This window comes from Gorilla gorilla, chromosome 9 (assembly GCF_029281585.2).
Source record: "Gorilla gorilla gorilla isolate KB3781 chromosome 9, NHGRI_mGorGor1-v2.1_pri, whole genome shotgun sequence".
Taxonomy (NCBI): Eukaryota; Metazoa; Chordata; class Mammalia; order Primates; family Hominidae; genus Gorilla; species Gorilla gorilla.
The window spans coordinates 13,230,799-13,255,788 of record NC_073233.2 but is presented as its reverse complement, the minus strand read 5'-3'; the positions used below and the strand labels follow the sequence as shown (position 1 = coordinate 13,255,788).

The following is a 24,990-nucleotide window of genomic DNA, read 5'->3' as shown; positions in this document are numbered from 1 at the left end:
AGATGTAAAGACTAAATTAAGAACTTAGTGGAAAATTTGCGTTATGCCTAGAAACTGCAGTAAAGAAATGACTGCAATGTTGATGGTTATTATTATGATGATAATATGATAAATTTTATCATTAAAAATTTAAGTAGATATGTATTTCCCATGGAAAGATGTTTGACATACTGTTGAATTTAAAAAGTAGATTACAAAATTGCATGTATGGGTATGATTTATATATATGGTGCGTGTGTGTGTGTGTGTGTGTACAGAGAAAGAGAATGAGAGCGTGTGTGCGAGAGATGACTGTTAAAAAAATACCTTTACCACACTAATAATTCTTAACACACAATAAAAACTTAGAATTCAGGTAGAGTATATAGGGAATGGTTATCTATATCTCAAAGACAGGATGTGAGTGTATATGTGGATTAGGAAGAATGTGGCTTAATCTCAAAACAGGAAAGGAGTCAAATAAATCAAAAGGACTAAGATGAAATTTAGTTTCATATTCCAAGGAAGACTGGGGATAATTATACTTTCACACTCTGAAGATTTCATGTAACTTTGTAAACTTTCCTAATTAGTTCAACAAAGGTATCTCTTTATCTAATGCAGAGAGAAAATGAAGAAGAAAAAATAACTGGTAAAAATAGAATAAAGAGAATAGACTTTAGAGGAAATCAGGGAGGGGAAGCTGAACACAGAAGTCAGGAATTCAGAGATGTAGAGAGAAGGCAGAAAGAGGAAAAGGAGTACAGAAAGAGAGATGGAAGACAGGTTGTTTCCCCAAACTGAAAGGACAAGCAATGAATCTGTTATCTCTCTGAGGCCCTAACAACATTTTAAGTAATATGTCCTTGCCGGATATCTTCTCTTAAGAGTCTCACACAGGCACAGAGCTGCACACAAGGGAATTCTTCCTTGTCACACACACACATCACAAGCCACATGGACTTCCTCCCAGCTTTACAAACTTAATATCTCATAGAACATGCAGATATTCAAGATACGCTCACACAATTATTTTATATTCTTTTTGTGCATCCCCATGGCTACCAAATCTTCCACATAATAAACAGTATCAGAGGAGGTACTGAACCAACTGGATACTGACCAAGGCTGAGTCACGTGGGAACTTATTCTGTCTGACTTGTATGGGAAGCATATTTGCTTATTGCGTATATGTGTGATGGCACCTGTAGTGGGTATCCTTACCCATTCTGGGAGGGCAGCACTGATTGCAATTGGACCTACTCTCCTCTATGTGCCTTAGATCACCAGGGGATTGGAGCCAGCAGTGCCAGCATTCTTACAACAGTGTATTCATGCAATCTTGGTTCTTTCATATCTGTTAGACCCAGAGCATGACCAAGCTCTTGATGAAGCTTCTGAAAGCACGATTCCTAGTGTCCTTCCAGCTCTTTGCCTATTTAGTGGGCCATACACTAGGGAAGATGGTGGAACAAATGCAAACTGAGGGAGACAATGAAGACCGAAGGGCTGACAGCCGAGGGCAGGGGAGAATCAGGCAGAGGTACTTTTCAACAGTAAGAGGAAAGTAATGTAGGAGGGTACAGCCTCTGTGATCTCTCTGAAAACAGTCTTATCCATGAAGGACAAGATCTGGAGGAGGGTTTTCAGGCTGGGATTCTGGAGGAGAAGAGTGGGAATTGAATTGTCTCTGGGAATCTAGCAAGGGAAAAATTGATGTGTAAGAGATAAAATGACAAAGTTCACCTTCCCAATACCTTGCCCACTTCCAACCCCCAATCAGTATTGCAGAATCCTACAGTTTGAGGCCTATCAGTGGCTTCTTCTCTCTCACCTGAGGGCAGAGACAAAACAGGAACAGCACTGTGAGGTCACTGGTGAAGGAACCAAGGATCTAGTACGGAAGGAAGCAACTTCTGTGTCTGCAGATCCACACTTCAAGGACATTCACCTGTTTGTAGGTTGGCTCCTGAGCAATTCCTCCCAAGGCCTATACTAGAGTCATCCTAGGAGTCTGACTTCATTCCAAGCCTTTTTACTTTGCTCAAGGTACAAATTCTAATTTACCTAGGTTACACTTCTGAACAACGTATTTTCCTTTGAGAAAATAATTAAAAGTGAGGTCCTGAGAATTATGTCAAGAGGGCATTCCCTGGAGCTTTTAAAACCCTCAACTTTATTACCTTTTTTCATCCTCTGAGACACCCTGGGGGGGCACTTTGCATTATGTTTGAAACCACAGACTAAAGTTTCTAAATCATACTTAGGCTTCTTCCAAACCTTACACCATTGTCATTTAAAATGGCATCAACAGATATTTTCTCAGGGGTTCATAAGTTTTCAAACTTGTGTCTTTCTTTATATGGTAATTAAATAAAAATGAAAATGAGGAGGTATTGGATCACCTGGATGCTGACTTTCTAATTGACTAATCCAACTTGATTTCAGGCCTTGTGCTTTCATTTTAGTTCATGATTGTTTGAGTGCTGTGTGACCACCTTACATAGTGGAGTATAATTTGCTTAGCACCGTCCTAATATAAACATGACAATGCAGGCTTTAAATGTGTGGTTTTTTTTAATTTTATTATTATTATACTTTAAGTTTTAGGGTACATGTGCACAATGTGCAGGTTTGTTACATATGTATACATGTGCCATGTTGGTGTGCTGCACCCATTAACTGGTCATTTAGCATTACGTATATCTCCTAATGCTATCCCTCCCCCCACCCCACCGCACAACAGTCCCTGGTGTGTGATGTTCCCCTTCCTGTGTCCATGTGTTCTCATTGTTCAATTCCCACCTATGAGTGAGCACATGCGGTGTTTGGTTTTTTGTCCTTGTGATAGTTTGCTGAGAATGATGGTTTCCAGCTTCATCCATGTCCCTACAAAGGACATGAAATCATCATTTTTTATGGCTGCATAGTATTCCATGCTGTATATGTGCCACATTTTCTTAATCCAGTCTATCATTGTTGGACATTTGGGTTGGTTCCAAGTCTTTGCTATTGTGAATAGTGCCGCAATAAACATACTTGTGCATGTGTCTTTATAGCAGCATGATTTATAGTCCTTTAGGTATATACCCAGTAATGAGATTGCTGGGTCAAATGGTATTTCTAGTTCAAGATCCCTGAGGAATCGCCACACTGACTTCCACAATGGTTGAACTAGTTTACAGTACCACCAACAGTGTAAAAGTGTTCCTATTTCTCCACATCCTCTCCAGCACCTGTTGTTTCCTGACTTTTTAATGATCGCCATTCTAACTGATGTGAGCTGGTATCTCATTGTGGTTTTGATTTGCATTTCTTTGATGGCCAGTGATGATGAGCATTTTTTCATGTGTTTTTTGGCTGCATAAATGTCTTCTTTTGAGAAGTGTCTGTTCATATCCTTCGCCCACTTGTTGATGGGGTTGTTTGTTTTTTTCTTGTAAGTTTGTTTGAGTTCATTGTAGATTCTGGATATTAGCCCTTTGTCAGATGAGTAGGTTGCAAAAATTTTCTCCCATTCTGTAGGTTGTCTGTTCACTCTGATGGTAGTTTCTTTTGCTGTGCAGAAGCTCTTTAGTTTAATTAGATCCCATTTGTCAATTTTGGCTTTTGCTGCCACTGCTTTGGTGTTTTAGAGATGAAGTCCTTGCCCATGCCTATGTCCTGAATGGTATTGCCTAGGTTTTCTTCTAGGGTTTTTATGGTTTTAGGTCTAACATGTAAGTCTTTAATCCATCTTGAATTAATCTTTGTGTAAGGTGTAAGGAAGGGATCCAGTTTCAGCTTTCTCTATATGGCTAGCCAGTTTTCCCAGCACCATTTATTAAATAGGGAATCCTTTCCCCATTGCTTGTTTTTGTCGGGTTTGTCAAAGATCAGATAGTTGTAGATATGCGGCATTATTTCTGAGGGCTCTGTTCTGTTTCATTGGTCTATATGTCTGTTTTGGTACCAATACCATGCTGTTTTGGTTACTGTAGCCTTGTAGTATAGTTTGAAGTCAGGTAGCATGATGCCTCTAGCTTTGTTCTTTTGGCTTAGGATTGACTTGGCAATGCAGGCTCTTTTGGTTCCATATGAACTTTAAAGTAGTTTTTTCCAATTCTGTGAAGAAAGTCATTGGTAGCTGATGGGGATGGCATTGAATCTATAAATTACCTTGGGCAGTATGGCCATTTTCACAATATTGATTCTTCCTACCCATGAGCATAGAATGTTCTTCCATTTGTTTGTATCCTGTTTTATTTCATTGAGCAGTGGTTTGTAGTTCTCCTTGAAGAGGTCCTTCACATCCCTTGTAAGTTGGATTCCTAGGTATTTTACTGTCTTTGAAGCAATTGTGAATGGGAGTTCACTCATGATTTGGCTCTCTGTTTGTCTGTTATTGGTGTATAAGAATGCTTGTGATTTTTGCACATTGATTTTGTATCCTGAGACTTTGCTGAAGTTGCTTATCAGCTTAAGGAGATTTTGGGCTGAGATGATGGGGTTTTCAAGATATACAATCATGTCATCTGCAAACAGGGACAATTTGACTTCCTCTTTTCCTAATTGAATGCCCTTTATTTCCTTCTCCTGCTTGATTGCCCTGGCCGGAACTTCCAACACTATCTTGAATAGGAATGGTGAGAGACGGCATCCCTGTCTTGTGCCAGTTTTCAAAGGGAATGCTTCCAGTTTTTGTCCATTCAGTATGATATTGGCTGTGTGTTTGTCATAGATAGCTCTTATTATTTTGAGATATGTCCCATCAATACCTAATTTATTGAGAGTTTTTAGTATGAAGGGTCGTTGAATTTTGTCAAAGGCCTTTTCTGCATCTATTGAGATAATCATGTGGTTTTTGTCTTTGGTTCTGTTTATGTGCTGGATTATGTTTATTGATTTTCATATGTTGAACCAGCCTTGCATCCGAGGGATGAAGCCCACTTGATCATGATAGATAAACTTTTTGATGTGCTGCTGGATTTGGTTTGCCAGTATTTTATTGAGGATTTTTGCATCAATGTTCATCAAGGATATTGGTCTAAAATTCTCTTTTTTTGTGTGTCTCTGCCAGGCTTTGGTATCAGGATGATGCTGGCATCATAAAATGAGTTAGGGAGGATTCCCCCTTTTTCTATTGATTGGAATAGTTTCAGAAGGAATGGTACCAGCTCCTCCTTGTACCTCTGGTAGAATTCGGCTGTGAATCCATCTGGTCCTGGACTTTTTTTGGTTGGTAACCTATTAATTATTGCCTCAATTTCAGAGCCTGTTATTGGTCTATTCAGAGATTCAACTTCTTCCTGGTTTAGTCTTGGGAGGGTGTATGTGTCAAGGAATTTATCGATTTCTTCTAGATTTTCTAGTTTATTTGTGTAGAGGTGTTTATAGTATTCTCTGATGGTAGTTTGTATTTCTGTGGGATCGGTGGTGATATTCCGTTTGTCATTTTTTATTGTGTCTATTTGATTCTTCTCTGTTTTCTTCTTTATTAGTCTTGCTAGCAGTCTATCAATTTTTTTGATCTTTTCACAAAACCAGCTCCTGGATTCATTGATTTTTTGAAGGGTTTTTTGTGTCTCTATTTCCTTCAGTTCTGCTCTGATTTTAGTTATTTCTTACCTTCTGCTAGCTTTTGAATGTGTTTGCTCTTGCTCCTCTAGTTCTTTTAATTGTTATGTTAGGGTGTCAATTTTAGATCTTTCCTGCTTTCTCTTGTGGGCATTTAGTGCTATAAATCCCTCTACACAATGCTTTGAATGTGTCCCAGAGATTTTGGTATGTTGTGTCTTTGTTCTCGTTGGTTTCAAAGAACGTCTTTATTTCTGCCTTCATTTCGTTATGTACCCAGTAGGCATTCAGGAGCAGGTTGTTCAGTTTCCATGTAGTTGAGCAGTTTTGAGTGAGTTTCTTAATCCTGAGTTCTAGTTTGATTGCACTGTGGTCTGAGAGACAGTTTGTTATAATTTCTGTTCTTTTACATTTGCTGAGGAGAGCTTTGCTTCCAACTATGTGGTCAATTTTGGAATAGGTGTGGTGTGGTGTTGAAAAGAATGTATATTCTGTGGATTTGGGGTGGAGAGTTCTGTAGATGTCTATTAGGTCTGCTTGGTGCAGAGCTGAATTCAATTCCTGGATATCCTTGTTAACTTTCTGTCTTGTTGATCTGTCTAATGTTGACAGTGGGGTGTTAAAGTCTCCCATTATTATTGTGTGGGAGTCTAAGTATCTTTGTAGGTCACTCAGGACTTGCTTTAGGAATCTGGGTACTCCTGTATTGGGTGCATATATATTTAGGTTAGTTAGTTCTTCTTGTTGAATTGATCCCTTTACCATTGTGTAATGGCCTTGTCTCTTTTGATCTTTGTTGGTTTAAAGTCTGTTTTATCAGAGACTAAGATTGCAACCCCTGCCTTTTTTTGTTTTCCATTTGCTTGGCAGATCTTGATTCCTTTATTTTGAGCCTATGTGTGTCTCTGCACATGAGATGGGTTTCCTGAATACAGCACCCTGATGGGTCTTGACTCTTTATCCAATTTGCCAGTCTGTGTCTTTTAATTGGAGCATTTAGCCCATTTACATGTAAAGTTAATATTGTTATATGTGAATTTGATCCTGTCATTATGATGTTAGCTGGTTATTTTGCTTGTTAGTTGATGCAGTTTCTTCCTAGCCTCGATGGTCTTTACAATTTGGCATGTTTTTGCAGTGGTTGGTACTGGTTGTTCCTTTCCATGTTTAGTGCTTCCTTCAGGAGCTCTTTTAGGGCAGGCCTGGTGGTGACAAAATCTCTCAGCATTTGCTTGTCTGTAAAGTATTTTATTTCTCCTTCACTTATGAAGCTTAGTTTGGCTGGATATGAAATTCTGGTTTGAAAAGTCTTTTGTTTAAGAATGTTGAATGTTGGCCCCCACTCTCTTCTGGCTTGTAGAGTTTCTGCCTAGAGATCCACTGTTAGTCTGATGGACTTCCCTTTGTGGGTAACCCGACCTTTCTCTCTGGCTGCCCTTAACATTTTTTCCTTCATTTCAACTTTGGTGAATCTGACAATTATGTGTCTTGGAGTTGCTCTTCTCGAGGAGTATCTTTGTGGCGTTCTCTGTATTTCCTGAATCTGAATGTTGGCCTGCCTTGCTAGATTGGGGAAGTTCTCCTGGATAATATCCTGCAGAGTGTTTTCCAACTTGGTTCCATTCTCCCCGTCACTTTCAGGTACACCAATCAGACGTAGATTTGGTCTTTTCACATAGTCCCATATTTCTTGGAGGCTTTGTTCATTTCTTTCTGTTCTTTTTTCTCTAAACTTCTCTTCTCGCTTCATTTCATTCATTTCGTCTTCCATCACTGATACCCTTTCTTCCAGTTGATCGCATTGGCTACTGAGGCTTGTGCATTCGTCACATAGTTCTCGTGCCTTGGATTTCAGTTCCATCAGGTCCTTTAAGGACTTCTCTGCATTGGTTATTCTAGTTATCCATTCGTCTAATTTTTTTTCAAGGTTTTTAACTTCTTTGCCATTGGTTCGAACTTCCTCCTTGAGCTTATAGTAGTATGATCTTCTGAAGCCTTCTTCTCTCAACTCGTCAAAGTCATTGTCTGTCCAGCTTTGTTCTGTTGCTTGTGAGGAGCTGTGTTCCTTTGGAGAAGGAGAGGCACTCTGATTTTTAGAGTTTCCAGTTTTTCTGCTCTGTTTTTTCCCCATCTTTGTCGTTTTATCTACCTTTGGTCTTTGATGATGGTGATGTACAGATGGGTTTTTGGTGTGGATGTCCTTTCTGTTTGTTAGTTTTCCTTCTAACAGACAGGACCCTCAGCTGCAGGTCTGTTGGAGTTTGCTGGAGGTCCACTCCAGATGCTGTTTGCCTGGGTACCAGCAGCGGTGGCTGCATAACAGCGGATATTGGTGAACCGCAAATGCTGCTGCTTGATCGTTCCTCTGGAATTTTTGTCTCAGAGGAGTACCCAGCCATGTGAGGTGTCAGTCCGCCCCTACTTGGGGGTGCCTCCCAGTTAGGCTACTTGGGGATCAGGGACCCACTTGAGGAGGCAGTCTGCCCCTTGTCAGATCTCAAGCTATGTGCTGGGAGAACCACTACTCTCTTCAAAGCTGTCAGAGAGCGACATTTAAGTCTGCAGAGGTTACTGCTGCCTTTTGTTTGTCTGTGCCCTGCCCCCAGAGGTGGAGCCTACAGAGGCAGGCAGGCCTCCTTGAGCTGTGGTGGGCTCCACCCAGTTCAAGGTTCCCTGCCGCTTTGTTTATCTACTCAAGCCTTGGGAATGGCGGGCGCCCCTCCTGCAGCCTCGCTGCCGCCTTGCAGTTTGATCTCAGACTGCTGTGCTAGCAATGAGCGAGGCTCTGTGGGCGTAGGACCCTTCGATCCAGGTGCGGAATATAATCTCCTCATGTGCCATTTGTTAAGCCTGTTGGGAAAGCGCAGTATTAGGGTGGGAGTGACCCGATTTTGCAGGTGCCGTCTGTCACCCCTTTCTTTGACTAGGAAAGGGAATTCCCTGACCTCTTGTGCTTCCCGGGTGAGGCGATGCCTCGCCCTGCTTCCACTCATGCACGGTGCGCTGCACCCACTGTCCTGCACCCACTGTCTGGCACTCCCCAGTGAGATGAACCTGGTACCTCAGTTGGAAATGCAGAAATCACCCATCTTCTGCATTGCTCACGCTGGAAGCTGTAGACTGGAGCTGTTCCTATTCGGCCATCTTGGCTCCACCCTCCAAATGTGTTCTTATAATAAAGTTGCATGCTTTTACTGGACATAAAGTTAGAGCTTTTCTTTTGAGGGGATAATTCACATCAAAGGACAGTTTTGTAGAATGAGACTTCAGTTTGTTAAACCATTAAATCAAGAACTTGCTTTGGCCTCATCAAAATGGAATTATTCCTATAATTCTCTCTAGCTAATAACATTCAAAACAAAGGCAAATTTTATATCTAAATATTACATCCATATCCTCTAAAGCAGGGGTCCCCAGTCCATGGGGCATGGACTGGTACCAATTCCTGGCCTGTTAGGAACTGGGCTGCACAGCAGGAGTTGAGCAAGCAAAGCTTCATCTGTATTCACAGCTGTTCCCCATCGCTCACATAACCACCTGAGCTTGGGCTCTTGTCAGATCAGCGGCAGCATTAGATTGTTACAGAAGCATGAGTCCTATTGTGAACTGCACATGTGAGGGATCTAGGCTGCATGCTTCTTATGAGAATCTAATGCCTAATGCTCTGTCACTGTCTCCCATAACCCCCAGATAGGACTGTCTAGTTGCAGGAAAACAACCTCAGGGCTCCCACTGATTTTACATTACGGTGAGTTGTATAATTAATTATATATTACAATATAATAATAATATAAAGTACACAACCAATATAACGCACTTGAGTCATCCTGAAACCATCCTCACCAGTTCATTGTAGAAAAATTGCCTTTCACAAAACCAGTCCCTGGTGCCAAAAAGGTTGGGGACCGCTGCTCTAAAGGCCAAAAGATGTAAGAGAAAAATGGTGGAAGACCTGAGTTAGATGGTAGTATAGCCATGTGAGGTTCAAAAAAATGGTCTGAAGTCAATCTCTCAATCATATTTCAAATGGCAATTTAGTTTCAGCAAAACATCACTCATCACATTAGGTAGATGTTATTAATTTGAATCTTCTTGTTTTATTGGTTTTGTAACTTGGCTCATACATTATTTGCAGCTTATTTTTGGTTTCATAGCACATATAAACCTAACTCATTAAAATAATTGAGCTATAGTCCATAATATTACCCAAATGTCTATTAATCCATATTAGTGGACACTTGTGTTATGATGTGGTCTGGCTGTTTTGTCCCCTCCAAATCACATGTTGAAATGTAATCCCCAATATTGGAGATGGGGCCTGATGGGAGATGTTTGAGTCATGGAGGCTGATTCCTCATGAATAGCTTGGTGCCCTCCTCCCCATAATGAGTGAGTTCTCACTCTGAGTTGACGTTGCCTCCCCACTCTCTCTTGCTCCTTATCTCACTTTATGACATGCTTCCTCCCTCTTCTGCCTTGAGTGGAAGCTTTTTGAGGCCCTCACCAAGAGCAGATAGATGCTGGTGCCATGCTTCCTGTACATCCTCCTGAACCGTGAGCCAAAACAAATTTATTTTCTTTATAAATTACCCAGCCTCAGGTATTCTTTTATAGCAGTGTAAATGGACTAACAAAGGTTGTTTTTAATCTTTAGACATTAAAACAGTGCCACAGTGAACGTCTTTAAATATGCATGCTTGTGCCCTTGTCAGATATACATGAAGGAAAAGTTTCTTGAGGCTTAATTTCTGGGTCTAAAGATATATTTCTTTTAAATATCAATAGATATTGCCAACTTCCCTATTAAAAGGTTGTGTTAATTTATACTCCCATCAAAGACAGGTTCTATTTAGTTATATCTTTACTAACATTTGATATCTTCAAACTCTTTAATTTCACTAGTCTTTTATGTAAAAATGGCATCTCATTGTTAAATGATGTGATACTTTATACTTGAGGATGCATATAATATTCTCTATGTTTGCTGGTCATTTTCATTTCTGTTTTCTGTGAAGTGACTGGTTATTTTCTTTGTTCATTTTTTTTAAATTGGGCTGTTCAGCTTTCTTTTACTGCTTTGAAAAATCCTTGAATAACATGAAAAAAATAGCTCTTTGATTTTACCTTGGAAATAAGTTGTTTTGTATTTTTCCAGTTGACTTTCTGTATGTATTTTTGCATCACATGTGTATTTTATAATTTAATCTAAGCAAATCAAGAAGTCTTTACCCTTATGATTTTTTGTTAATATTTGAAAGGCTTCTGTTTTTAAAAGTTATGCTGTTTAAAAACCACCCATTTTTTTCTTCTAAGATTTTCCTAGGTTACTTACATATATGGCTTCATTTACCTCTTTATACATCTAAAATTTGTTTTGATGTAATGAGTAAGATAGAAATCCACCTTAGATGTTTTCCTAAAATGCTCTGTTAGTACCGCTTATGGGAAAATGTCTCAGTGATTTTAAATGTGTTTTATACAAGATACTAAACTTCTGCTGGATTCAGTCTATTTTTGTTTCCTGTAATCTGTTCCTTTTCTGACTTTATATTTCCATACAAATATCATGCAATCTTAATTTCTTTTCATTGTTGTTGTTGTTGTTTGTTTGTTTGATTATCAGATGCAGAGGAATGAGTGAATAATAATACCTCAGTATATGACACATTGCTATGCATTCAAAGTCATTTTAAAGCCCCTCTCTTGTTATTTATTTATTTACTGTTTTTTTTTTTGCTTAATTTACACCCAAACTTTATTCCTACTGACCCTGTAACCATTCTAAGGTATGCAATACTTTTATTTTGTTTTTGAAAAATGACATTTTTGTGCCTGTATTCTTAATTTACATAAAAGATATTTTGCTATATGCCTCTTTGTTTCTCACTTTTCCACCCACCTCTGTCTTTAAGATCATTCAAGTTGCACGTGTGTATCTAATCTCTTTCTAACTGCTGTGGGATCTTCTTTGGTATACATCTGTCACACTTTCATTCATCTTCTCTTCCGGTGAGTAAAGTAATATCCAAATTACACAACAACTCACCAACGCAAACAACAGAACAACAGACATTTCAGGAGTGTACCATATATGTCTGCAACACAATTTTTTTGGCTCTGTCTTTAACAATAGTGACTGTAACAGAATAAGCAAGTATAAGGTGACCAAGTAATTGCCAGATTCCTTTCCAGGGTGGCTACATTTCTCTACATCTTTCCCAACTGTAAATGAGTGTTATATTCTACTTTTTTGTCAACACTTTACAGTATCTGACTTCTGAATATCTGCATGCCTATTAGATATATCTTTGTTGCTCTAATTTGCATACCTTTGATTATTGATGAATTTGAGTATTGCTTTATATTCTTGTAGCCCAATGAAGTTACTTTTTAATAAATTCCCTTTTTATTACCTCTGCTCTTTTTTTCTTTTGGAGGTTTCTTCCTCTTTTATTGGTTTTTAGAAGTTTATTGTAAATTCCCGATATTAGATTTTTATTTCTTTTTGGTTTTAAAGAGTGCAAATATCTCATCGATTCTCTCATCTGCCTTTTAGTTTTGTCTATGATGTCCTTCACTGAAGACAAATATCAGATTTTTATGAAATCAGATTATCAAAATTATTATTATGGTTTGTGCTTTAGAAGCTTCTCACTCTAGGTCAGAAAGATGTTCTATGTTTTATTCAATTGTGCCATTGTTCTCTTGCAACTTTTAGATATTTAATTCATTTACAGTTTACCTTCTTCTATCATGTTAGGTAGGAGTCCAGCTTTATTTTTCTCTATGTAGTAAACCCACTTTACTAACATTATTTAATAAACTATTTTCTCTTCCCTGATGATTTTTGGACTGAACTTCATTGTATATTCGATTTCCACATGGGTCAATCTATGAGGTCTTCATTCTCTTCTATTTGTTTATTAGTCTTTTATTTTTTGCAACAGTGCCACCTGGCTTTGTTTACTAAAACATCACTGTGTGAGATTCATCTATATGGTTATTTGTAGCAGTAGTTCATTTATTTTAAATTATTTGATAGTATTCCACTGCATGACTGTACCAAAATTTATCTTTTCTATTGCCCATATAAATTTATAGTTTCCAGTGTGAGGTAGTATGAATAAAGCTGTTATAAACATCTTTGTATACATTCTTGGTGGATATAAACACTCATCTCTATTAGGTATATGCTCAGGAGTGGAATTACTTAGTCATAGGGAAGGCATGTTTAGCTCTGTATTCAAAGATACTTCCAAATGGAATTTTAAAATTGACTCTAAGAATTTATGCTCCCATAAGCAATGTAAATTGCTCCACATCCTTAGTCATTTTATCCTTTTTGATGAGGATTAGTGGAATTTCACTATGGTTTTTGTTTATATGCCCTGAGGGCTAATTATGTTGCGTACCTTTTCATGTGCTTATTAGTTATTTTTATCTTGTATATTGAAAGTGCTTGTTCAAGTCTTCTGCCCATTTTAAAAAACTGGAAATTTCCAACTTTTCTTATTCATTTTTAGTAGTTCATTATATTCTGGGCATCACACCTATAGCTTACTGTCAAGTTCTTAAAATGATATGTTTATAAATACAGACAAATGATAAAATGTGACAAAATAATAATTGGAGAATAGGAGTAAGAGAGGTATGAGAGTTTTGTACAATTTTAACTTTTTTGAAAATTTGAAATTATTTTTAAATACAAAATTATAAAATAACAAAAGTTTACCAAATATAAAATTTACACATGTATTTTGGTGAACTTCCCTTTGTAACTTTGAAAACAAACTGACAGAAAAATCAGTAAAGATATGAAGATTTTTAACCATCCATTGACAAACTTGGCCTGATAGAATATCCTATTCAATCATGTTTTGTGAGAGCTGGTCCATGTTCAGTTGGCTTTTTGTCTTGGGATAGTCATTCGGGAGTTGCAACTGAAAGAGTGGGGTTTCTGCCAGAGGCTCTCTTCTTTTCAGACCCTCATCTCCACTCCCTCCACTCATGCCCAACACGGCTTCAGATACTCTTTGGAGGAATTTTAAAAAGCTAATCAGAGTTCTTGAAGGTTTTTCAGCCTCTCTTCTTTCTGGGCAATTTAGGATTCATTTCTGTATAATACATTTCCTGAACAATGCCAAAACTCAGATACCTATTTATAATCTCAATCTGGTAGCCCTGGTTATAATAATCAGAGAGAGTATTTATTGAGTTCTTACTACATGAATACATTATGTTAATCACATTCATCTAATTATTATTATCTAGGTCACATCACATTCATAATCTACAAATGATGAACTTTCTCAAAATTATACGGTATATGGAGTAGACTTAAGTTGCAACCTAGTATTTTTTTCCTTCAGAAACCAAATACTTAATTGCAACAATACAATGCTTCTCCAAAGAGAAGACATGTAAGAATTCATGATGGGCCCTGTAAACAGAGATGTGACTGCTAACTGCATGTTATTTTCTGCCCTCCTTATAACCATTTGGGAACCTTCTGAGAGGAAGCACAGCTCAAGATCCCCCCTGATGATTCAGAATTCACCTGAGCACTTCACCTGCTCCAGAGACTGCTTCTAGTATCCCTGCTGTTCACCTCATTTAAATTGAACTGTTGTTGCACAATATACTGTGAAGTCCATGATAAGACCTTTGGCTGGAGCAGAAGGACATGGGAAATGTGGGGATTCCCCTTCCTGCTTTGTTCTTGACTTTGGAGATTCTACTGAGCCCTTTGCCTTTATGAAAATATCCCTGCTGTCCGTGTTCTGCCTATGCTGCCGCCAGTGCACCTGAAGCACTTTCCCATCAATAGTGGAGTGTCTTTATTGGCTTTCCATGCCATTTTGATCTTTCTCCATCATAGGACAAAATATTGGTAAGATTATTAGAGGGTGGGGGAAGATAAAGCATGAGATGAACAAAGAAGGGATAACTGGAGATATATTTGGAGTGAATTGGTTTTAACATTGTCATAGATTTGGTTTTTAAAATTCAACTAATTTTGTCCAAATAATCTGATTCATAGAGCTAAATCTTCTGTAATAGATTTAGCCAAGGTTTTATTCCACAGTGGATCTACCTTATCAAACCACAATTACAATGCAAAATTACCCGAGAAGAAGAATCCTGATGCTCACCTTACGTAGATATAGGCAGAATTTTCATGGAGTCAGTATTGTTCCTTTGGGTAGTGTTCTCTTGCCTTGTTGAACTTGATTTGGAAGAAAGTAAATAGGTATGGATGATAAGGAATAGAGGATTTTAAGTGTGAAGGATCTTGGAATCAGAAGAGAAATTTAGTAGTTTTCTCTTGGTGCCTTAGGGGTTTACTCAGTCTCTTCTTCCTAAAATTCACATCAGGTTAGATAATGCATGTTTCTGTGACCCTGTCTTCCTATTCCATATCCAGTGACATATTTTATTTTTATAGAAATGAACTCACAAATTTATGTTAAATCTAGAAAAAAAGTAAAATGAAATGGCAGAAAGGTTGACAGTGAACATGATTTTCTTATAGGAGCTTCTTGACCCTGGGAGCAGATTCAACATCACCTGGAGGAACATTTCATCCTCTACATTTGCATGGGAGAATAACATTTTTAAAGAAAAATCAGGAGAGATTGGGGTGCTGCCTTCTAGTGCATAATCCCAGGGTCAGTGAGAACTCCTAGCATCTGACAAGTCATAAATCACACTCATCTCTTCCTTACATTCCTCTCTCTGTCTCTTGCTACTTTGGCTCAGGTCAAATCAGTTCAAGAAACATGTGTTGGACACTTATAATGTATGATGACTGCTCTTATTTTCTGTGAATAAAGATGATTCAGATGTGATATCTACCCTTGACTATCTTACAGTCACAGAGAAAGACAAATAATTTTAATATAATTTGTTAAGAGCTGTGATGGAGGTAAGTACAAGATGCTGTAGGTATACTTGTGCATCTAAGATAGATTAGTTGTTTGTGAGTTTGTGTATTGGTGTGTGTATGTCCATGTGTATTGGAGGTAGGAATAGGGAAAGTTTGTAGGATTGTTTCTGGAGTATATTTGTCCTAGACAGAATCTTAAAAAATTTGTCTGGCTATGGTTATGAGCCAGATGAAGAAGGGATAGAAATCATAGCAATATCCTGTAGCTTCACTTTCACTAAATTAACCACTGATTGTAGTCATCACTTTAAATTTTGTGAAGAATGCTTAGTTTTATGCTCAAGATCTTCTTTTGTCAAAACTGAGAAAGATTGTCTATGATTTAATTTTCCTTGAGATTTAGATACATTATTGATACAGTTGTAATCAAATTCTAAAAAAAAAAAAAAAAAATTCTACTCTAAGAAGAGTGAAAATTGTGGCAGAAAGAGGACTGAGTCTAAAGATTCTGAGCTGAACCAAATCCTGGAGCCTCTAAGAACTAACCAGGTAGCACCTTCCACCAGATGGACGGCAATTCAAAATGTAGCAATGTTTAAATTACCTGTATTCTTGAAATTTATTTTTATATCAGCTGTTTTGATAATACACCATTTTTCTCTTTAGAAGCAATTCTCTATTAGTTTGATGTGATAGATTATATAGATTCCTTAAACCAATATTGGCTGTGAATCTATGATATTCCAAGGACAACTGTAGGCACTGGGGATGAAACAATTCGGCCCCTCCCCTCTGGAGTTCTTTAGTGTTAGGAACTGGGTTTTCAGTCTGTATCCCCAGTCTTTAGCATATGCTTGGTACACAGTATTTGCTCAAAAAGTAAGATTGATTGAATATTCAAACTATGATGAGTGCCCAAGGAAAGTAATGATACCTTGATTTAGTGGGCATGTCTTTGAGTAGAGGGACTATGCTGAGCAAAAAACAGTGGGGTGTAAAAATGCAATGTGTTCTAGTTAGTTGGTGTGGGATAAGGCTGGTAAGGTTGCCTGCAGATGGATACGGGAGGGTGGAATTTATCTATATTCAGTGTGGGGCCGTAAGTAATCATCAAGCAGAGATGTAATTATTCATAATTATGTTTTATTTATCAGTTATTGAATGAGTTGATTTCCCTTGAAATAAAGGTAGGCACTTCTATAACTGCTAGGCACTTGAGATTTTAGATATTGGCAGCATCTATCAAAAGTAAAGATATGCCTACCCTTATATCTTCCGTCTTGGATAAAGCTCGTATCTAGCAATTCGAATGTTTGTAGTTTACCTTAACAGATATATTGGTAACAGTGAAAAACAATATATGTATAGGAATGTTCATAACATAATTGTTTGTGGTAGCATAAATTGGCCCCAGTATTAATGTTCATCAATAAGAGAATAGTTAACTAAGTTTTGGTTTAACTGTAGTTTAACTGTAGTTAAACTGTAGTGTGGAATATAATGAAATCAATAGCAAGACATAGGTATAGCTATATATATTGGTCAAGAAGTATCTCCAAGATAATAGCGATTGTTGGGAAAATTAAGTCATTAAATCATATGTTAATTACAAAAGTGTGCATACTCATGTACATACACATATGCATATTTGAATTAATAGACATCTGGAAAGATGTATACCAACCTGTGATCTATGGTTACTAATGGAAAGGGTATTGGGCTTGAGGGTGTTTGGAAAGAGACTTACTATTACCATACATTTGGGCGATGCATGTTGGACACACCACACAACTTACCATTTAAAGTGTATAATTCAATGGCTTTTAGAATATTCACAAAGTTGTGCAACCATCACCACAATTTTAGAACTTTTTCGTTACTCCAAAAAGAAATCATACATTCCTTAGTCATCATCATCCAGTCCTCCTAGAACCCCAGCCCTAGGCAGCAACCAATCTACTTTCTTTCTCTATAGATTTGCCTGTTCTTGACATTTAATATAAATGGAATCATGCAATATGTCATCCTTTGTGACTACTTTTTTCACTTAATATAATGTTTTTAAGGTTTATTCATGTTGTACCATGTTCAATCCTTTATATGGATATATCACCATTTTGTTTTGTTTGGTTTTGTTTTGTTTTTTTGAGATGGGGTCTCTCTCTGTCACATGGACTGAAGTGCAGTGGAGTGATCTCAGCTCACTGCAACCTCTGCCTACCCTGTTCAAATGATTCTTCTGCCTCAGCCTCCCAACTAGTTGGGACTATAGGCATGTGCCATGATGCCCAGCTAATTTTTGTATTTTTGGTAGAGACGGGGTTTCACCACGTTGGCCAGGCTTGCCTCGAACTCCTGACCTTAAGTGATACACCTGCCTTAGTCTTTCAATGTACTGGGATTACAGGCGTGAGCCACCACACCCAGCTGATATATCACCTTTTCTTTATATATTCAAAGACATTTCACTTTTTGTCTTTGGATCACTGCACTTTTTGAGTATTATGAATAATGTTGCCATAAACATTCATGTATAAGTTTTTGTGTGCAACATATGCTTTCAGTTCTCTTGGGTATATACCTACTGGTGGGATGGCTGATTCATATGGTAACCTGCTAGCCATCCTAGTAGGTGTAAAGTTGTATGCTATTGTGGTTTTGATTTGCATTTCCTTTATGGCTAATGACATTCAACATATTTTCATGTGCCTACTGGCCATTTGCATACCTCTTCTGGAAACAATGTCTATTTAGATTCTTTGCCCAGTTATTAATTATATTATTGGCCTTTTTATTACCAAGTTATGTTTCTTATATATTCTAAATATAAGTCCCTTATCAGATACATAATTTGCAAAAATTTTCTCCTACTCTGTGGGTTGTCTTTTCACTTCCTTAATGGTGTCTTTTGAAGCACAAACATTTTTAATTTTGATGATGTCCAATTTATTAATTTTTTTCTTTTGTTCTGAAAAATATATATTTGGTGTATATTTAAAATACAATTAAGCAAACAAAATGTTAAAATTAAGTAACTTATCTTCAAAACTGAGGAGGAATATCAAGTTCCTTTTAAGGATTAGGTAAGAGGCTTTTATCCTTTCAAAGATTTTAGAGTTTGGTGGCACTGGTTTTTATTTTACCATTGAATCAACATCCACACCTCCATTTACCTGATATAATGGTAATATTGTGTAACCATTACATTTATATGATTTGATATGAGACTGTTTTTGTTTTGACAGATTTTCCTAGATGTGTAAAAGAGGAGAATAACATAAAGAATAAAGAAAATCTGTATCTTGAGTTAAAAAAGAACCTTTTAAGTAATTAATCTGTACATTGTAAAGTAAAACAGTAAGGTGAAATTGTTTTCAGGCTTCTTCCTCTGGTGGTTAAAATAAAAGTGGAGAAGAGAAAAGAAATTAGGTCAAACTTTTCCCAGATTGGTTGTTAGTGGTAACTTTGGCCCAGGACAGCTACATTCCTGTCTGGAGAAAAGATGTTGCAGGAGAAATCCTAGGAAGTGAGGAAAGGAGTGTAGAGTCCATGGCTAACCAGTAGTGGGCAAAGGTGGAAGGGTTATAAATTGGATTTTGTCATACAGGTGATGCATGTTGGACTGAGCTGTTTGCTTAAGGCCTTCTGCCTGCAAAGTGAGCAGGGAGCAATGCTAAAAATCTAAAGCACCAAACAGTTAAGTAGAAGTGCAAAGGGACCTTCCTCCCACTGCCAAATTCCAGCTTTAGTCTGAAGACCAATTAGGAATTGAAATCTTTCATTTCTTTGACTCACAGACCAATCCAGATGCTGAGACTCAGTTACTAGATTATGTAGGGTGTAATTATGTCTTTTTTTTTTTTTTTAAGAAATCTCCTGGGGATTCCTGTAACCCAAGTGAGTTCTGCAACTTGGAGTAAAATGTTACTTCTTTATTTTTATTTTCCCCTTACTGAAAGTTGATGTTTCCTTCCAATTTGAATGCAAGTAACCAACCCACACCAATATTAGAAGTATTTATGACTTTGTCAGCAGTAGTAGTTATAAGAATTTTTATATTGTATTGCAGTTGTTGGAGAGATCTCCAAATATTTAAACTCATCATTATTTTGAAATGAAGATGGTTATTAGACCCACCACTACATTTCAAAATTTTAGTGTAGTAATAAAGAAGCACGTATATGGCTGTTTACAAATCTGTTTTCTAAAATTATTTCGATAACTGTGTTTTGATATAACTGGTTTCCTTAGTAATCCTATACATTTTATTTGATGTATTTAAAACGTTATTCTGAGATACTTTCACCAGACAGTTAAAGGATTGATAGCCCAACCCGTGTATAGGATCTTAAACTTTACACTTTAAAGTAAATTTATTTCCCTTCTTTTTGGAACAGCTCCACAAAATTGGATTATTATTTCAAATCTCTCTAGGGATATTGGCAAAACTTCTAAATGACTCTGCTTAACTATGTGATCAAATTATTATTTGTTTAATGAATTAATGGTCATTTATGAAATGAAGTTCTCTGCTATGTCTTGTAAAGGACACAGAGGTGAAAAAGACATGGAAACTATTTTCAAAGGAACTTTTACTTTTGCGGGGGGAGTGGACAGATAATGCATATAATTTTTAGCAGAGAGAGCTGGGGAGTAGTGCTGTTTGGGCTGAGTATGAAACTAGTCACGCTGGTGGCTTAAAATGAAAATTCTGTTTTGATGGTGTGTCTGTTATGTTGGAAGTTCATTCACAGTTGAGACTGAACAGAACTCAAGCTGAGGCTTCAGATAGGATTCCCAAGGGTATCCTGAGTTAATCTTTGGTTTCCCAGCTCCTGTAAGACAGGTTAGTTTCTTAAATAAAACATACCAGTACTTTGGCTCTTTCTGATTTCTTATACCTTCGTGTCTGTCCTTTCAGGGAAAATACAACAGAAAACTATATTATCTTAAGCGGGGAAGAGGAGATGTGACAAGAGCACTTACGACTCAGGGGTTTTAGTTAAGAACAAACAGAAATTAAATGGCAGGACTTTATAGATGAATTCAGTCTGTATTTAATATTGTATTATTAAAAGTGTGGTATTCGGAGTGAGAAAAATAATTTTAAAAATCTATTCTTGCCAGATGACACCAACAATGAATGCAACATCTTTTAAAGTTTGTTTTACAACACTGAAAATGTTCCAATGAAAGAAACATGATCATCTTATGAAGGGAGTTCTTGAAATTTTCAGTAGAAATTGAGGCAGTTCCTAAGCCTGCACTTCTGAATTATATAATTTTATAGGTATGCATGTCTATGGTTAGCACATAGTGACTTCTTACTGAAAAGGACAACAAACTATGAGACAGATAAATCAGACACAAGTGACAGAATTCCTCCTTCTGGGACTCTCTGATGGGCCACACACCGAGCAGCTGCTATTTATCGTATTATTGGGTGTCTACCTGGTCACTGTGGTTGGAAATCTGCTTCTAATGTCCCTTGTTCATGTTGACTCCCAACTTCACACACCCATGTATTTTTTTCTCTGCAACTTGTCTCTGGCTGACCTCTGTTTCTCTACCAACATAGTTCCTCAGGCACTAGTCCACCTGCTTTCCAGAAAGAAGGTCGTTGCATTCACACTTTGCGCAGTTCGACTTCTCTTTTTCCTCATTTTTGGGTGTACACAGTGTGGCCTTCTTGCAGTGATGTCCTGTGATCGCTATGTTGCAATCTGCAATCCTCTGCGTTACCCTAACATCATGACCTGGAAAGTGTGTGTCCAGCTGGCAACAGGATCATGGACCAGTGGCATTCTGGTGTCTGTGGTATACACCACCTTCACACTGAGGCTACCCTACCGAGGCAGTAACAGCATTGCTCATTTCTTTTGTGAGGCCCCTGCGCTATTGATCTTAGCATCCACAGACACCCATGCATCAGAGATGGCCATTTTTCTTATGGGGGTTGTGATTCTCCTCATACCTGTTTTTCTGATTCTGGTATCCTATGGCTGTATCATAGTAACTGTGGTCAAGATGAAGTCAACTGTGGGGAGTCTCAAGGCATTTTCTACCTGTGGCTCCCACCTCATGGTGGTCATACTTTTTTATGGATCAGCAATTATCACTTACATGACACCCAAGTCTTCCAAACAGCAGGAAAAATCGGTGTCTGTTTTCTATGCAATAGTGACTCCCATGCTTAATCCCCTCATCTATAGCCTGAGAAACAAGGATGTGAAAGCAGCTCTGAGGAAAGTAGCCACAAGGAATTTCCCATGCAGGCTTGGAATCTCACACTGACAGTGAGCTCAGAGAACCTTTTGGCTTCCTACTTCAAAGACTTGCTGGGAAGACATGGAATCAACCCAGGTGGATTGGATTTTTAAAAATGTACATTGGCACACTTGGTTTCTCAAGTCACCTGCTTGGCCCCCTTCCAGGTTGTACTTTCCTTCTTTTTCCTCCTTTCCTTTTCCTTCCTTACTGTTCTAAAGCTTTTTAATAAACTTTCTCTCCTGCTTTGAAAACAAAAGTACATATACACCATGGAATACTATGCAGCCATAGAATAGAATGAAATCATGTCATTCGCAGAAACATAGATGCAGCTTGAAACCATTATCCTAAGTGAACTAGCACAAAAACAGAAAACCAAATACTTCATGTTGTCACTCATAAGTAGGAACTAAACGTTGGGTACATATGAAGACGAAGGTGGGAACAATAGACATTGGGGACTACTAGATTATGGGAGGGAGGGGGAAGGGTTAAAAAAACTACCTATTACCTACTCACTACCTGGGTGGTGGATTCATTTGTACTCCATATCTCAGCATCACATGATATACCTCTGTAACAAACCTGCGTGTGTACCCTCGATTTTAAAATAAAAGTTGAAAAGAAGAAAAAAGGCACATTAGATTTCAAATTTTCACACCTATATGAAAATAGAATTTAAACCATGTCATTAGTAATTTTATATGGATGGCATGACAATAAAATAATATTTTAATATATTGGATAAAATAAACATATTATTAAAGAAGACTTGCTGGGTAGCCCTCTTCTTTGTGAATCTAAAATATGGTAAGACTTAAAGTGATGGATATGGTAATTACCCTGATTTGATTATTATACAATGTTTCCATGCATTGAAACATCACACTGTATTCCCAAACTATATATAATTATGTCAATTGTAAATTAAAAATTAATAAAAAATATGGTAAGATTCTTATTCTTGGGCCTTATCCATAGACACACCCTCTATCCTTCATCCTGCATTTCTTTCATAGAAGGAGAAGGACAATAATTCGTGGAGCAATCGGAAGGAGGATATGCTTCCTTCTGGTTGGTCCTTTGACACCTAAGGGTTGAGAAATCCCCCGAGAAACACACATATTTTATAAGCCTTGTAAAATCTACCTTTTTAATAATGCTGTGTATTATCACCTGTCTATTTCAGATCTTACTTCAAGTCCTTTTTCTTTTGGTACTTCTGAATCTCTCTGCATCATCAAATGATCAATAAATAGACATTACTGAATCACTTACTATGAGCTAGGTGCTACATGTATGTTGGCATGTGCACCTGTATGTGTGCTTAACATGGGTAATGAAGAGCGTGGGTACAATGAAGCAGAATATATGAGCTCTGCTCTCCTTCTCACACTCTTTTAGAAACATAAGGATCATATTTATCAGGATACATCTTCATAAAGATGAATATAGGAGTTGTGGAAACCAGCAAGAAATAGTGACATATTCCAAGAATAGTGATACATAGCAAGAGTGAGAAGCTGTAACTAACGCTAAGCCTGAATGACCAAGAGGAGGGAACTAGAACCTGGAGAGGGTAGAAATATGCTAAGGGCACAAGGCAGTAACTGTGGACTTAGGCTATACGAAGGCAAGGAAGCCATGGGAAGAAATATTTCTCAAGCCCATTTTCCACCCACCTTCTGATCCCCAGCTATTGTATTCCAATTAGAAGCCAGGGAACAAGGAGCCTTTTGGTATAATCCATAAAAGACGTCAAACATTCTGAAGCACATAGCAAGCTGAAAAAGGATAGAAGGTAGATCTGGAAAGGTCAACTGGTGAAGTACACACCTTTTGCCCTCAGCATCCACTTCTTCTTTCAGTGATTAATTCATATTCCTAATACAGGGATCACATAAAGTTCCATTAAGAACTATATCATAGCAGCATGATATCAAGTAGCTCACACTTCTACTTGATACGTAAAAGAATAGCTCCTGTCATGATTATTTATGTAAGTTGAAAGAGGAAGAGCAAAAAAGGCAAATAATTAGCAGAGAACATAGCTATTGTAGCTCCTAATCCTGCCCCAGACATAAATTGATAATTATAGCTTGTTCTTTCACTACCCTTTCATGGATTTCTTATTTTCTGCCTTAAGCTCAGCTCACTGGAGTTTTTTAACAGGTGTGGCAACCTAAAACTTCTTACCTGTAATATTTGAGTTATTGATGATTCTGTGTTTTTTTTTTTAAGTTTTAGTTTCACGGGTACATGTGCAGGTTTATTATATAGGTCAATTGCGTGTCACGAGAGTTTGGTGTACAGATTACTTCATCACCCAGGTAATAAGCATAGTACCTGATAGGCAGTTTTTTTATATTCACCCTTCTCTTACCCTCAACCCTCCAGTAGGCCACAATATCTGTTGTTCTATTATTTGTATCCATGTGTACTCAATATTTAGTTCCAACTTATAAGTGAGAACACACAGTATTTGGTTTTCTGTTCCTGTGTTAAGATAGGATAATAGCCTCTAGCTCCATTTATGTTGCTGCAAAAGACATGATCTCGGTCTTTTTCATGGCTGTATAGTATTCCATGGTGTATATGTACCACATTTCCTGCTATTGATGGGCATTTAGGTTGATTCCATGCCTTTGCTGTGTGAATAGTGCTGCAATGAACATAACCATGCACGTGTCTTTATGGTAGAGTGATTTATATTCCTCTGGGTATATACCCAGTAATGGCATTGTTGGGTCGAATAGTAGTTCTGTTTTAAGTTATTCAAGAAATCACCAAACTGCTTTCCACAGTGGCTGAACTAATTTACATTCCCACCAGAAAAGTGTTCCCTTTTCTCTACAACTTTGCCAGCATCTGTTTTGTTGTTGTTGTTGTTGTTGTTGTTTTGACTTTTTAATAGTAGCCATTTTGACTGGTATGAGATGGTACCTCATTGTGGTTTTGATTTGCACTTCTCTAATGATTAGTGATGTTGAGCATTTTTTCATATGCTTATTTGCCACTCATATGTCTTCTTTTGAAAAGTGTCTGTTCGGCAACCTATAGAATGGGAGAAAATTTTTGCAATCTATCCATCTGACAAAGGTTTAATATCTAGAATCTACAAGGTCCTTAAACAAATTTTCAAGAAAAAGCAAACAACCCCATCAAAAAGTGGGTGAAGGATATGAACAGACACTTCTCAAAAGAAGACATTGATGTGGCCAACAAACATATGAAAAAAAAAAGCTCATCATCACTGGTCGTTAGAGAAATGCAAATCAAAACCATAATGAGATACCATC

General features: G+C 37.6%; 2 protein-coding genes across 2 annotated transcripts in view; both read left to right on the top strand.

Annotated features, from left to right (window-relative positions):
• The window catches only part of LOC101154372 (olfactory receptor 2AG2), a 165,117-nt gene that overhangs the window by 13,329 nt on the left and 126,798 nt on the right, over positions 1 to 24,990 (top strand). The gene's annotated exons all lie outside the window — the stretch shown is intronic.
• Positions 20,704 to 21,715, top strand: OR2D2 (olfactory receptor family 2 subfamily D member 2). The gene has a single exon (XM_004050624.4). The coding sequence runs from the start codon at positions 20,768 to 20,770 to the stop codon at positions 21,713 to 21,715; it is 948 nt and encodes a 315-aa protein (XP_004050672.4). The 5' UTR covers positions 20,704 to 20,767.

Excerpts from the sequence above, each read along its gene's own strand:
- OR2D2 (XM_004050624.4), top strand. The coding sequence starts at position 20,768 with ATGAGACAGATAAATCAGACACAAGTGACAGAATTCCTCCTTCTGGGA.